Source organism: Macaca fascicularis, chromosome 3 (genome assembly GCF_037993035.2).
Source record: "Macaca fascicularis isolate 582-1 chromosome 3, T2T-MFA8v1.1".
Lineage (NCBI taxonomy): Eukaryota > Metazoa > Chordata > Mammalia > Primates > Cercopithecidae > Macaca > Macaca fascicularis.
Window position 1 is genome coordinate 49,149,331 of NC_088377.1, and position 14,246 is coordinate 49,163,576.

Below are 14,246 nucleotides of genomic sequence, written 5' to 3' on the forward strand. Positions count from 1 at the left end.
GGCTGTCTCAAAAAGCAGTCAATCACTGGGTGCGGTGGCTTATACCTGTAATCCCAGCACTTTGGGAGGCTGAGGGGGTGCATCATTTGAGGTTAGAAGTTTGAAACCAGCCTGGCCTACATGGTGAAAACCCCCTCTACCAAAATACAAAAATTGGTCGGGCATGGTGGTGCGTGCCCATAGTTCCAGCTACTGGGGAGGCTGAGGCAGGAAGATTGCTTGAACCGGGGAGGCTGAGGTAGCAGTGAGCTGAGATTGTGCCTCTGCACTCCAGCCTGGGTGACAGAGCAAGACTCTGTCTCAAACAAAACAAAACAAAAACAGTCAACTTACAGCCAAACCCAGAGCCAAGGAACATTTCTGAGGATTCTGCCATTGTTGGGCACCTTCATGCACTATGTCCATGAGGAAGGAAAGAGCCTCCCTTTGCAGGAAACTGGCTCAACTTGGCCCAGATCTAATGCTGATAATTGGCAGAACCACTTCCCACTACACCATGATCATGCAGGTGTTCCTGTGAGTGTGATTTAGCTATTGGGTGTGAACTGAGAGGAGATTTTGAGAGGTGGGTGTCTCTTCTGACAAGCCTGCTTTTATTTTTATATTTCTGAGGGGGAGTATGGAGAGAGGGGAGGTTTTCAAAACTGCTTCTCTGAAACTGCGATAAGGCATGGTAGAAATCTAGCTGCGTGGCGTAAGAAGCGCATGAAGGCCGGGTGTGGTGGCTCATGCCTGTAATCCCATCACTTTGGGAGGCTGAGGTGGGCGGATCACCTGAGCTCATGAGTTCGAGACCAGCCTGGGAAACATGGCAAAACTTCTTCTCTACCAAAACTACAAATAATTAGCTGGGAATGGTGGTATGCGCCTATAGTCCCAGCTACTCAGGAGGCTAAGGTGGGAGAATCAGCTGAGCCCTGAAGGTCGAGGCTTCAGTGAGCTGAGATTGTGCTACTGCACTCCAGTCTGGGCAACTGGAATGAAACCCTGCCTCAAAAAAAAAAAAAAAAAAGTACATGAAATGAAAAGCAAACAGGAGCGCAGGTGTTTCTTGGGCCACCACCTCCTTTATGAGAATGCACTCTGTGCAAAGGGCCAACCCCGCCTAGGCTAGGGATGGTTCTGCCCCCTAGTGTTCACAGGGAGGCACAGCATGGCCTGCAGCCTCTCTCCCAGCTTGGTCCTCACTGGGGTGAGGTCCTGGAACATGAAGGACCACAGTAGTACAAAGAGTCAGCCATCCGAGGAGAGGGAGCCGTGCTCGCGTGGAAATTCCACACACTGTACTTGGAGGCAGGCAGACAGGGAAAGGCCTCGACTGGAAGAGTCAGTAGAGGATCCAACACCATGCTGCTGGCTTTTTTTTTTTTTTAAACAGTCTCACCCTATTGCCTAGGCTGGAGTGCAGTGGCTTGATCTTGGCTCACTGCAATCTTCCTCTTTCAGGTTCAAGTGATTCTGGTGCCTCAGCCTCCCATGTAGCTGGAATTACAGGTATGCACCCCCATGCCCAGCTTATTTTTGTGCTTTTAGTAGAAACAGGGTTTTGCCATGTTGGCCAGGCTTGTCTCGAACTCCTGACCTCAAGCGATCTGCTTGCCTCAGCCTCCCAAAGTGCAGGGATTACAGGTGTGAGCCACTGGGCCCGGCCCCAGCCAGCTGGCTTTCTAGCCTGCCTAACAGTCTGTGGATTAGAAAGGATTGATGACCAAGAAAGCACAGTGGCATTGTAACCTTTCCCAGGAGGAAGCTGGCAGCCAGCACTCGTTCATCTAGAAAGCTCAGACATTTAGGAAGGAGGTGGCAAAGGAGAGCACTGTCTTACAAGTGCCGACACTCAGTGAGAGGGAGTGGGGCTTCAGGACCTGGCAGCAAGTAGGCACTGGGCACTTCGTCTTCCCTGCTAGATTCTCAACTTCTCCAACTTAAGGCCCAGGTCGCTGTTATTTATGCATAGTGCCTAGCATGTGGAAGATCTCCCTCTTTTTTTTTTTTTTTGAGATGGAATCTCGCTCTGTCGCCCAGGCTGGAGTGCAGTGGCGCAATCTCAGCTCATTGCAAGCTCCGCCTCCTGGGTTCACACCATTTTCCTGCCTCAGCCTCCTGAGTAGCTGGAACTACAGGCGCCCGCCACCACATCCGGCTAATTTTTTTTTTTTGAGACGGAGTCTCGCTCTGTCGCCCAGGCTGGAGTGCAGTGGCCGGATCTCAGCTCACTGCAAGCTCCGCCTCCCGGGTTTACGCCATTTTCCTGCCTCAGCCTCCCGAGTAGCTGGGACTACGTTAGCTGGGACTACAGGCACCCGCCACCTCGCCCGGCTAGTTTTTTGTATTTTTTAGTAGAGACGGGGTTTCACCGTGTTAGCCAGGATGGTCTTGATCTCCTGACCTCGTGATCCGCCCGTCTCGGCCTCCCAAAGTGCTGGGATTACAGGCTTGAGCCACCGCGCCCGGCCGGCTAATTTTTTTTTTTTGTATTTTTAGTAGAGACGGGGTTTCACCACGTTAGCCAGGATGGTCTCGATTTCCTGACCTCATGATCCGCCCACCTTGGCCTCCCAAAGTGTTAGGATTACAGGCGTGAGCCACCACACCCAGCCAGATCTCCTTTTTTTTTTTTTTTTTTGAGATGGAGTCTCGCTCTGTTGCCCAGGCTGGAGTGCAATGGCCGGATCTCAGCTCACTGCAAGCTCCGCCTCCCGGGTTTAAGCCATTCTCCTGCCTCAGCCTCCTGAATAGCGCGGACTACAGGCGCCCGCCACCTCGCCCGGCTAGTTTTTTGTATTTTTTAGTAGAGACGGAGACGGGGTTTCACCATGTTAGCCAGGATGGTGTCAATCTCCTGACCTCGTGATTCGCCCATCTCGGCCTCCCAAAGTGCTGGGATTACAGGCTTGAGCCACCACGCCCGGCCCCCCCCTTTTTTTTTTTTTTTTTTTTTTTTTTTTTTTTTTTTGAGAGGGAGTTTTGCTCTTGCTGCCCAGGCTGGGGTGCAATGGTGTGATCTCAGCTCACTGCAACCTCTGCTTCCCGGGTTGGAGTGATTCTCCTGCCTCAGCCTCTGAAGTAGCTGGGATTACAGGCGCCTGCCACCATGCCCAGCTAATTTTTGTATTTTTTTTTTTTTTTTTTGAGGCGGAGTCTCGCTCTGTCGCCCAGGCTGGAGTGCAGTGGCGCGATCTCGGCTCACTGCAAGCTCCGCCTCCCGGGTTCCCGCCATTCTCCTGCCTCAGCCTCCCGAGTAGCTGGGACTACAGGCGCCGCCACCACGCCCGGCTAATTTTTTTGTATTTTTAGTGGAGACAGGGTTTCATTGTGTTAGCCAGGATGGTCTCGATCTCCTGACCTCGTGATCCGCCCGTCTCGGCCTCCCAAAGTGCTGGGATAACAGGCTTGAGCCACCGCGCCCGGCCTAATTTTTGTATTTTTAGTAGAGACGGTTTCGCCATGTTGCCAAGGGTGGTCTCGAACTCCTGACCTCAAGTAATCTGCTCTCCTCGGCCTCTGAAAGTATTGGGATTATAGGCACGAACCACCGCGTCCTGTCAATAAAGCCTTTTTCCATCTGGACTCTTCTTTTACATTCACAGCAGCCCAGTGTGGTCAATAGGGTCCCAAGATAGAGAGGAGACTTTGATGCACAAAGAGGAGGCTCTCTTAAAATGACAGGGACTCCACCTCTTTCCCTGAGACAAGATTGCCTGGAATTTCCAGGACTCTTGGCCCTCGGCTGTTTTGTAAGATGTCCATGTGGGCCTTGCCCTCTGTGCTTTTTCTTTTTGGCTGTGAAGAGGAGAGAGGGCAGGAGAACCCGGCAGCGGGGCTGGCGCCATGAGCGGAGCGTCCAGGCTCAGGGCATTGGGGCGGCCTCCTGAGAGGCAGCAGCTACATGGGGAAGAGATAGTGCTGACGGCTGGAGGCTGCACAGGCCAGGAGCCTCCTGAGTGTGATGGGACTTACTGTCCTCCATGGTGCCTCTGCCTGCCCCTCCCTGCCACGTTCTGATAAATGGAAAGGCGGGTTTGAGGAAAGGACAGGCTTTTCCATCTCTTGAGGAAAAAGTGGGACATGAAAGCCAAATGGGAGCAGGAGGAGAACAGCCTGACCCAGGGACGAGCTGCTTTCTTCTCCGCAGCGCAGCTTTGAGCGCAGGGGACAGGGAGAAGGACTGGGCTGTCACCTTGCCGAGAACTCTTGGTGGGAGACAAGACCTCCTGAACTGGGTGGTCCCGGGGAAAATGGGCTGGCTCAGAGAACCCAGTGGGCGCCTGTCATGCCACGACTCCAATCCATCACCACCGCCATCTCCATCTCCTCTCCTGCCCCTCCCGCTCTGTCTCACCTCAGCTCTCCCTGTTGTATTTTCCACAACTGCCCAGGGAGCAGCCAGGGGACTCCATTTGGTGCCGTTCCGCTGGCACCCACCAGTCAGCCAAACAGCCTCACAGACGTGGGCAGCTTCCTGGGACCCGGGGTGCCCACTGCAGGTGTTCCTAGCAGGTAGGTATGGACAGTGGGCAGTCTGCTCTAGGGCAGGAGAGCCGCCCGAAGCCTGGCCTTGCTCCTCCCAGCCCCATCAGCATCTCCTGGCGGTTCTCCCTTCTCCTCCTCTCCCTCACTCACCCTGAAGAGCAAGGTGGGTTGGCATCTCCTGGCCCCTCACTCAGGTTTGATTGACCCTGGCAGCTGTGCATGACTTCTCTCTCCCCGTGTCGCAGCCTTTTCGGGATGGCTGGCCAGGTCCCCCCACTCCAGTCTGTCACGATGGGCAGCAGCAGCAGCACAGGGCTGGCCTTTGGAGGTGAGTCCTGCCTGTGGAGACCCAGGGGAGGGGACCTGAGGCCAGGAGGAGTCTGGGGACTCTGGACAGGGTGGGAAGGGGATAGATTGAGAGGAATGCTTAGGCATCACAGGATGAAGCAAGTGAGAAAAAAAGTAACCATCTCTCTCTCCCTCTGCTCCCCATTCCACCTGGGCAGCCTTCACCAACCCTTTTGCAGCTCCCGCCGCCCAGCCCCCGCTGCCTTCCACCAACCCATTCCAGCCCAATGGCTTGGCGCCAGGTAAGCCTCCAGCACGGTCCCTTGTCCTTACCGTCTGAGACTCCCAGGGCTCACATTACCCTGCAGTCTCTCACTTAACCCTTTGTCTCACACTGTCGGGAGAAGCAGACAGCATGGTTCTTCCCCTGCCCACACGGTGCCAGGCCACCTAGCACCCAGGTCACAGAGCCAGAGTTTAGAATTAGAAGCACACAGGCAACTACTTACCGGAGACCGCACTGAAGACTGTTTTTTTTTTTTTTTTTTTTTTTTTTTTTTTTTTTTTGAGACGGAGTCTCGCTCTGCCGCCCAGGCTGGAGTGCAGTGGCCGGATCTCAGCTCACTGCAAGCTCCGCCTCCCGGGTTCACGCCATTCTCCTGCCTCAGCCTCCCGAGTAGTTGGGACTACAGGCGCCCGCCACCTCGCCCGGCTAGTTTTTTGTATTTTTTAGTAGAGACGGGGTTTCACCGTGTTAGCCAGGATGGTCTCGATCTCCTGACCTCGTGATCCGCCCGTCTCGGCCTCCCAAAGTGCTGGGATTACAGGCTTGAGCCACCGCGCCCGGCCTGAAGACTGTTTTAAAGTTGACCAACAGTGGCAACGATTCTCCTGTCTCCAGCCCTCGGCAGTGTCCCTTTGGGCACCCAGCCCCAGTCTCTTCTGTGCCCCGAAGATTAAGCCACCTGAAACACTCACGCTGTTCCCTGCTTCCATCAGTTCCAGGCCTGTGGTCTCCTCTCACCCCAGCCCTCCCCAGCCTCTGCTGCTCTCCCTTCAGACTCATGCTGGCTGAAGCCTCGAGGCCGGGGAGAGAGGAATAAGAGTGAATGCAGCAGAGCTGTGTGGTGGGCCCATTGCTGAGGGTTTTGTGGCCCTGATTTAATCTTTACAGCAGCCCTAGGAGACGGACTGTCCCCATTTTAGAGATGAGAGAACTAAGGCACAGACAGCGTTAGAAGTTTGCACCGTTTTTGCAGTTTAGCAGGTAGTGGGAGGCTAGCCCAGTCCTGCACCATGCCCGTGCCTGGAACCACTATGCCCTCCCTGCCACGCACCCCTGGGCAGGGAGAGGGCAGGGTTGTTTGGTGGTGTGAGAAGCAGAAGAGTTCCATGGCTGGTTCAGGGTATGTCTGCTGGGTCCCTCGCTTCTCATGTCAGGAAAAAACTATATCCCATTTTCCCATCTTGGAGGGACTTAGGAAAAACAGTTCTCCAGCCCACCTTCCAGAAGTTCACCCGAACCTCTCATCTCTCACTTCATAGGGCCAGGCTTTGGGATGAGCAGTGCTGGGCCTGGCTTCCCCCAGGCAGTGCCACCCACTGGGGCCTTTGCCAGCTCCTTCCCAGCACCGCCGTTCCCCCCGCAGACCCCGCTGGCTCAGCAGCAGAATGGTAAGAGCTGCAAATGGACAACCCCTTTCACCCTGTCCAGTCTCTGCATAGAGATCAGTTAGTTGTCCCTCCGACCTCATCGGAGCCCATGCAGTGCTGTTTCTGACCAGCAGGGGGGGACCAGGGAAGCGCCAGACCTGCCCGGGTACTTCCACTGCTCCCTTCCCTTACTCCCCCAGTTTAGGAGGGCCTCCCTTGCTGTCTGCCTGCAGGAAGGTGGGCTGGTGTCAGCTGAGTGACTGCTCTCGCCCCCCAGGCTCTTCCTTCGGGGACTTAGGATCAGCCAAGTTGGGGCAGAGGCCACTGAGCCAGCCAGTTGGGATCTCCACCAACCCCTTCATGGTGAGTACCCCAGCAGGGGTGCTGTGGTACGGTGAGTGGGCTTTCCCTCTGGGACAATCCTTTCAGAAGAGGCTGATGTGAGGTGGCCCCTGCGCCCCTTCCTCGTGAAGGTCTGCGTTGTCCAAGCCAGGACTGAGCTTGGGCCTCAGCTCTTCTGGGCGCTGGCATCTCCCATGCCATTCCATCCCTGTCCTTGGCTCCCTTCTCCCTCACTTTCCTTTTTTTTTTTTTTTTTTTTTTTGAGACAGTCTTGCTCTGTCTCCCAGGCTTGACTTCAGTGGCCCAATCTCGGCTCACTGCAACTTCCACTTCCTAAGTTCAAGCAATTCTCCTGCCTCAGCCTCCTGAGTAGCAGGGACTACAGGTGTGCACCACCACACCTGGCTAATTTTTGTATTTTTAGTAGAGATAGGGTTTTCCCATGGTGGCCAGGCTGGTCTTGAACTCCTGACCTCAGGTGATCAGCCCACCTCAGCCTGCCAAAGTGCTGGGATTACAGGTATGAGCCACCACGCCTGGCCTCTTCTCCCTCACTTTCCCACTGCCCTCAGCATAGCGATTTTTCAGGAGAAAGGACTCCTGGCTGCCTTTCTTCTAAGCTTCCAGCTCCTCTCCCCTAACTGGAAAACGTGTTGTTCTTTCTTTCCAGACTGGACCTTCATCAAGCCCATTCGCCTCCAAGCCTCCAACCACCAACCCCTTCTTGTAGCACTGTGTTTTTGGGGGACCTCTTCCCTGCCTTCTGGGGCCCTCTGCTCCCTAGAGCTCTGGTGACCACTTACCTGTGGGCGTTTCTATGGGCCTTAGGGATGGTGGAGGTGCTAATGCTTTGCTTGGGGCCTACAGGTGAAAGGTGGCTGTCCTCAGATTCCACAAAGCCTCTGCTCCCCTCCCTCGTCCCACCCCCACCCAGGCAGGAAGCCCAGGAGGAGTGCGGGCAGGGCCTGGCCTGGAGGAGTGATAGTTGAGGGGAGGGATTTTTTTCAAATGATCAGTTAGGACAACTCCCTGCTCCCCTGCTGTCACTGCACAGTGCTCCCCCACTCCCAGCCCTGTGGGTGGAGGACATTGCGAACACCGACTGGCCAGCCTTACCCCGTGGGAACAGCTCTTCCCTTGGCCCAGCTCGCCAGCGCTGTGCTCCTCGTGGATGGGAGTGCAGTGGGGAAGGTAGGGGAAACACGAGGCACAGTGTTGACGGGGCAGTGACCAGACAGTCCCGGGAGCCAGAAGGCCCAGGTGGCCCAAGTGCTCTTGGTGGCCCAGCTTGGCCAGCGCATACTTTCCTCCTGCAGCACCCCTTGCTGAAGGGGTCCCCCATTGTTTTGCTTCCCCAGCGCCCAGGATGAGCGGTTTACCTTTGAGCTCACCCGGGCCCAGCTCCTGTCAAGCACTTTAGTTAGCTGTTGGTGTCATGTTTGGATACCAGTGTTTTATATTTATACATAGAGAGGATTTTCTAATATAGCCTATTATATATAAATAGATCTATCTATATGCACATACATATATACACACACCCAGCCGATCTCCCGCTCCCAGACTGCTCTCATATGTGGGGAATGGGATGAATCCCCAACTGTGCCTCGACCATCAAAGCCGGAGCTCCAGGGCTGGAGGGGGGCAGCTATGTGTCCTGACCCCCACCATTCCCAGAGCCTGGGTTTTCCAGGGAAAGGCTTTGTGCAATTGCCTGGTCTTTTTTTTTTTTTCTCCATGTGCCTCCCCATCCCCAAATCTCTGCACCAAAGCTCATTGCAGGCAGTGTTAGAAAAGAACTGCATTTGAACGAAAGAGAAAATGGCTCTCGTGGTTTTGCTTCAGGCCACTTTGAAGGGTTGCAGGTCAGTCAACATGACTGATCCTTGACCTGGCTCTGCTGGGCTGGACTGCCCGGGCCAGTGATGATGCTGCCATTGGCCAGAGACAGGGCACAGCTGGTCCCTGTCTAAACAAGAGTCCTGCCGGGGACTGGAGTTTGTTTGATGTGAGGGGAATGCCCACCTGGGGTCAGGGTGGGCAAAGGAGGTTGGTGCCAACGTGGAGGTGGAAGTAGGCCCCTCCTGGGTCTGGGACATTCTCTGCCCCAGGCTCTTTCCACCTGGGGATGTTGTGGCAACAGCCGTGGTGTCTGGGCTATTTGTGCTGACAAGACAGACCTGGTCAGGGGGTGGGTGGCAAACACCTCACCTGGCTGGGCAGAGGCCGCCTTGCTGTTTGGCCCGAGGCCAGGAGAGGCCCCTCCCTTTCCACCATTGCCCTGGCCCCGTGGCCGTTCATTCTTGGGGTTTGTCTGGGTCTTCCACAGAGAGCAGCAAAGAGATATGGGAATTGGGCGACCTGTGTATTTACTTTGAAGATTTTTCTGGAAATACCTCTAGCTGCTGCTATTTTCTAGGCCGGGCTTGGCATCCCTGTCTTTTCCAAAAATCAGGACCCATCTTTTCTGTTCCTGTTCTTCTCCCAGCCTCTGCCCTCCTTCTGTCTCCTGGGTAGTCTCCCACTTCGCTCCCTGACCTTTGCTTGTTCCATCTCTTCTCTTTCTCCCCTCTTTGCCACCCTAGATTATTTCTGTGTCCCTCTACCTAATACTCTTACCAGTTATTTCCTTTCTGCTTAGAGCTGGAGGGAGGGCAGCTGGAATCTGTTATGGTGTATTAGGGGGAGGAGCCTTTCTGTTCTTCCCCCACCAGCTTCCATCACCCTTGCCTTATGCCAGGAGCACCGAGGTTTGGAACTGAGGCTAAACCGAAGGGCTTTCCCCCACTTCTGTCACCCCATACTGTGTCCCGGCATCTCTTCACTGTCTGGGTCCAGACCCGGGTCCTCCCTGCAGACTCCCTCCCCTCCAGCCCACAAGGACTCCAGCCTGCTCGCTGCCAGAGCTAGATGAGCAGTAAGAAGTTAACGCCAGGTCAGCCTCAGGCCCCAGGGTTCTCTGGGCACAGGCTGACACTAGGAGCTGCCCTCCTTGGCTGGGGCAGCCTCAGCAGCTCAGGCTCCAGCACAATGAGCCACCTCTCCTGGAGAGCAGCAAAGAATGGAGAAAGGCCTGGCCTGAGAGGAAATGGAGAAAACATTGCCTGGTAGCTGCAGATTCAAACCCACTGCACACACCACGGGGCTACAGTGGCTTGCCTGGGCTCACACCGGTCTTCTGACCGTGCTCTGCTGACAGCAGTCCTCTAGCATGGCCCCAGCATTCAGCCGGTCACCTGTGGGCCATCCCCATGTGTGAGGAAGCAGGAGTAAGCCCCCAAGTGTCTCCACATTGGAGCTTGCAGGTCAGACCTGCGGGCCAGGAGATGGGAGCAGGGCTGAGGGTAGGGGCTGAAGGTGTGGCTCTGTCCCTGTGTTGCCTTCCACAGAGGAGCAAGGCCTCAGGCTGAGGAAGGAAGGGCACACTGGAACAGCCTAGTCTCTTCCCTGTGGATTCCCCCAACTCCATAACATTCCTCCATAGGGGCTGAGAACGCAGTGCCCCGTCCCTGACGGATGAAAAGTGTACCCTTCAGGTTGGGAGAGGCAGAGCTGAGGTTCTGCCACTTCCTGTCCCTGGGGAGCCACTCAAGTTACCAGGGCTACCAGCTGAAATATTTTCGGGGTAGGGCCAAGGGCAGTGTGTTGCCAAGGCAACTGATGTAGGCCAGTTGCGTGACTCCAGGCTTGTCCTGGTACTCAGTGGGTCCGATCACCTGGCATTGATCACCTGGCATTGATCAGCACCCACCCCACCTCTGAGGCTTGCCCAGACACCAGACCCTCAGATCCCTGCTCTTCCTGCCTTTCCTGCCCATGCATCACCTAGCACCCAAGGTTCAGTGACAGGGTGGTTTGGAGCTGGTCACTGTCATAGCAGCTGTGATTTCACAAGGAAGGGTGCTGCAGGGGGACCTGGTTGATGGGGAATGGGAAGGGGAAGGTATAAAGAGATCTTCCTCAGGTATCTTCAAGCCTCAGGGAGTAAAAAAGGCTCCTGGGCCAGGAGTACAGCAGGGACAAGGGCCCTTTGGTGGCCTCCTTGAGGCAGCAGCAGGACTGGGAGGGGGAGGGGCATGCACATGTCTTTTGTGACCCTGCCCCTTTGCACATGGTGCCTGTATCAAGGCCCTTGGCCACGTGGGGCTATGGCCTTGAACACAGTCCAGTTTTGGTGGCCATTTACGGAGCCATCGCCTCTCTGTGGCCAACACCTACCACTGGGCAGTTGCCAAGCCCCGCCCCATGCCCCCCCCACCCACCGCCCCACACCACACCGCCTGTGCTGCGAGCCTCTCCTGCACCCCAGTGGGGCTTTGGCTTACCAGGGGTCACCTGGAGCAAGCCTGCATGCTGGTTGGGTGCTGGTTGGTTCCCTACATCTCCCTCTCAGTGTGACCTTGGAATAGGTGTACGAGGACCCCAGCTCCATGTACACAGCACTTGTCTCCCATATTCCCACTCACGTGGGGCCCCTTCCCCAGGAAGCAGGAAGCATGGTGGGAAGCCCTGCCCGCCCTGCTCAGGCTGCCCTGGCCCTTGCACTAGGTCTGGGTCCTTGCTTCTGTTCTCTTGTTATGTCTTTGTCATATCTTGTCCCTTGCCTGAGGGAGCTCCTCCCTGAGCGCCATCTTTATGGGGGCTGCACGTTGGCCTCTCCTCCCTGACTCTCAGCTTCCCCCTTTAGGCACCTTAGTCGCCTTGGGTGATATCTCAGGGTCCTCTAAGTTCCCGCCAGGTGTCACCTGCTGGTTTGTCTTGTGCACCTTCACCCCCATCCCCCTGGGGGGGGTGGTCAGTGGTCCTTCGATCAGAACTGAGTGCAAAAATGCCCAGTCCCCAGCCCAATCGCAATTTTTTCAAGAAGCAAAGGGTACCTCCACCAGGAAGTCCACACATCCATGGGCAGAGCCTTCAGGTGGTCCTGGGGTGACATTTTTGGGCAATGGTGGTGAGGAGGGGCCCAGAGCAATGGGGCAGCCCGAGGGGGTCTTCCTGAGAGATGGCCTCTTCCTCCGAGGTCTCCTTCAGTGGCCACCTGACTGGGTTCCAGCGGGTATGGTCTGTGCACAGGGACTACCCCCTGAACCTACTTATTCCAAGTCACCTCCTATCACCCCCAACCCTCAAGAAACTGAATCTCCAGCTCAGAAATAATCCAGCGTAGTGCTCAGTGATGGTGGCTCCTTGGGTTACTTGGAAGGGCACAAAACCACTCCTGGATGGGAAGGGGTTACACACAGGAAGGACACCTATAGGCCGAGGGGGGCGCGGCAGGAGCCGGCAGGGTGCGTGGAGGCCCCGCTCCACCGCCCTCTAATCGCCAGCGCCACCACCGCTGCCACAAGTCCGATCACACTGGCCTCACACGGAGGCTTTCTCGGTTGCCCGGACGACGTGTCCGGACCGCAGTCAGCTGATCGGTAGAGACGCCCCCACGCTCCCTGCCCCTGTAAAGGCTCAGTCTTGGCGTCGAGGCCGCCTCTCTTGGACTTCCCTACTCAAATTCCAGCGCCCGGGCGACGTGAGGATTCGTCTCGTGGGGTGGGGGCTCAGGAGCGGTCGGCTGAGGGAGGGAGGTACTGGGGAGCCCAGGCCACGGGCAGCAGCCACTGGGACACTCGCTGTGCGCAGAGCCCTTGCCCCAAACTTCCAGTCAGGAGCCCAGGAGAGACGCTGGACATCAAGACGCTGGACTCCCTGCCCAGACTCACCCCCACCCCTGCTGGCCTCTCCCCGCGCTCAGGACACAAGACCCAGCCATCTCTGCCTCTCCTGCAGTCACTTTATTGCCTTCGGCCCTGAATGAAGCCCACGAGCGGCGGCCCCTGGGAGAGCCGGGAATGGCCACCATGCCCCTCAGCCAGCCGCTGCCCTGGGCCTGCCCTGCAGACGTGCGACTCTGCCGCCACCTGCGCGCAGACCCGCCGCGTCCCGAGTCTTCTGAGAGCGATCAGAAGTTTCGGGCGGGCCGAGAACGGCCCCAGCTCAGCCTAAGCCTGGCGGGCGCGTGACAAGCGCGCAGACGCGCCAGCACCACCTGATCCTCCTCTACACCCACGACAACAGCCTGCGCGTGGCGGCGGCAGGCGAGGCGGAGCAGCAGGCGTGATACAACGCCCTGCTCGAGGCGCGCGGTGCCGCCCGAGCCCTGGGTTGCCGGGGACCCCGGGGGCTTGTGGCTGTGGTTTCTTCGTGGCTCGCCCCTGCCCCAGGTCACCGAAAGTTCAAACATTAAAGGGTTTGCATGTTTAGAGTTCTCCGGGCACAGGCCTGGCGCGGTAGCTCACGCCTGTAATCCCATTACTTTGGGAGGCCAACGCGGGCGTATCGCCTGAGGTCAGGATCGCCTGAGGTCAGGAGTTCGAGACCAGCCTGGCCAACATGGTGAAACCCCATCTCTACGAAAAATACAAAAATTAGCCGGGCGTGGTAGCACATGTCTGTAATCCCAGCTACTCAGGAGGCTGAGGCAGGAGAATCGCTTGAACCAGGGAATCGGAGGTTGCAGTGAGCCAAGATCAGCCACTGCACTCCTGGGTAACAGAGCTAGACTCCGTCTCAAAAAAAGAAAAAAAAAAAAAGTTCTCCAGGCACAATGAGGCCCAGGCGCTCAGGGACCCTCCTATGAGCATCTTCAGACTCCCCATCCCTGAGACCCCGGCTTCTGCGGCCCAGTCAAGTGGCCTGAGCCATCAGGGGTGTCTGCGAGAGGGGATCGAGCAAGCAGCCCTCAAGACCTTGGCAAGGCTGGGTGCAGCAGCCTCCTACCCCAAGGGGCAGGGTGGGGGCTACATAACCAAGGGAGTGGGGAGTGACTACGAGCCCATGGGGACCATTCCTACAAGTCTGGGCTCAGGAGCCTGGACCCAGGCCAAGGAGCGCCCATCACGATGTGGGGGCTGGCTGGGGACGGGTAGGGGCTCAGCGCTGCTCCTGCCCCCTCGGAGCTGGCTGGGGAGGAAGTGTGCATCAAGTTATCGGCCCGAGAGCCTCCAGACAGTCACCGCCAGGCCAGAGCCCCCGACGAGCTGCCTCAGCTATGTTGACCTGGACCTGGTCCTTTCTCTGGGGGCACTTGGTGACGTCCCCAGGGCCTGCACGCTCCGCCCACGTAGCTACACAGGCATTGAGTTCTAGAACTCCCCGGAGGCGCCGGTGAGGAGACCTGAGACCCAGGCAGCTCTCTCCTGCTGACTGATTGGGGGGTGGTTGAGGCAGGGATAGGAGGGAGTGGTATTATAATGCCCCCCACCCTGCCTCCTAACCCCCCACCACGGGAGAGGCTTTAAGACCCAGATGCCACCTCGGACAAGTGACCTGCAGGGCAACAAGCTGGGGTCTCTGCCCGCTCTGTCCCTTCCAGCTGTGGCACCTACGTCTTGAGTAGGAGGTTCTCCAAGAAGTTGGGCTATTTTATGGGAGAAAATTCTAGAACCCATCCCCGCCCAAACCACCAAAACTACACACTTCTGGGCTTTCTCAGCTGA

General features: G+C 56.8%; 1 protein-coding gene across 4 annotated transcripts in view; it reads left to right on the plus strand.

Moving 5' to 3' along the window:
- Positions 1 to 8,578, plus strand: part of AGFG2 (ArfGAP with FG repeats 2) — a 28,311-nt gene extending 19,733 nt beyond the window's left edge. For 2 of the 4 annotated variants that reach the window (XM_065541725.1, XM_005595507.4), the window contains 7 exons: positions 1,447 to 1,494; positions 4,380 to 4,500; positions 4,719 to 4,801; positions 4,980 to 5,063; positions 6,307 to 6,435; positions 6,692 to 6,777; positions 7,427 to 8,578. In XM_065541725.1, coding sequence (XP_065397797.1) covers positions 1,447 to 1,494; positions 4,380 to 4,500; positions 4,719 to 4,801; positions 4,980 to 5,063; positions 6,307 to 6,435; positions 6,692 to 6,777; positions 7,427 to 7,486 — 611 coding nt within the window. In that variant the 3' untranslated portion in view covers positions 7,487 to 8,578. The remainder of the gene's footprint in view (positions 1 to 1,446; positions 1,495 to 4,379; positions 4,501 to 4,718; positions 4,802 to 4,979; positions 5,064 to 6,306; positions 6,436 to 6,691; positions 6,778 to 7,426) is intronic. The other 2 variants (XM_005595508.4, XM_005595510.4) reach the window with 1 other exon arrangement.
- Positions 8,579 to 14,246: the final 5,668 nt, after the last annotated feature.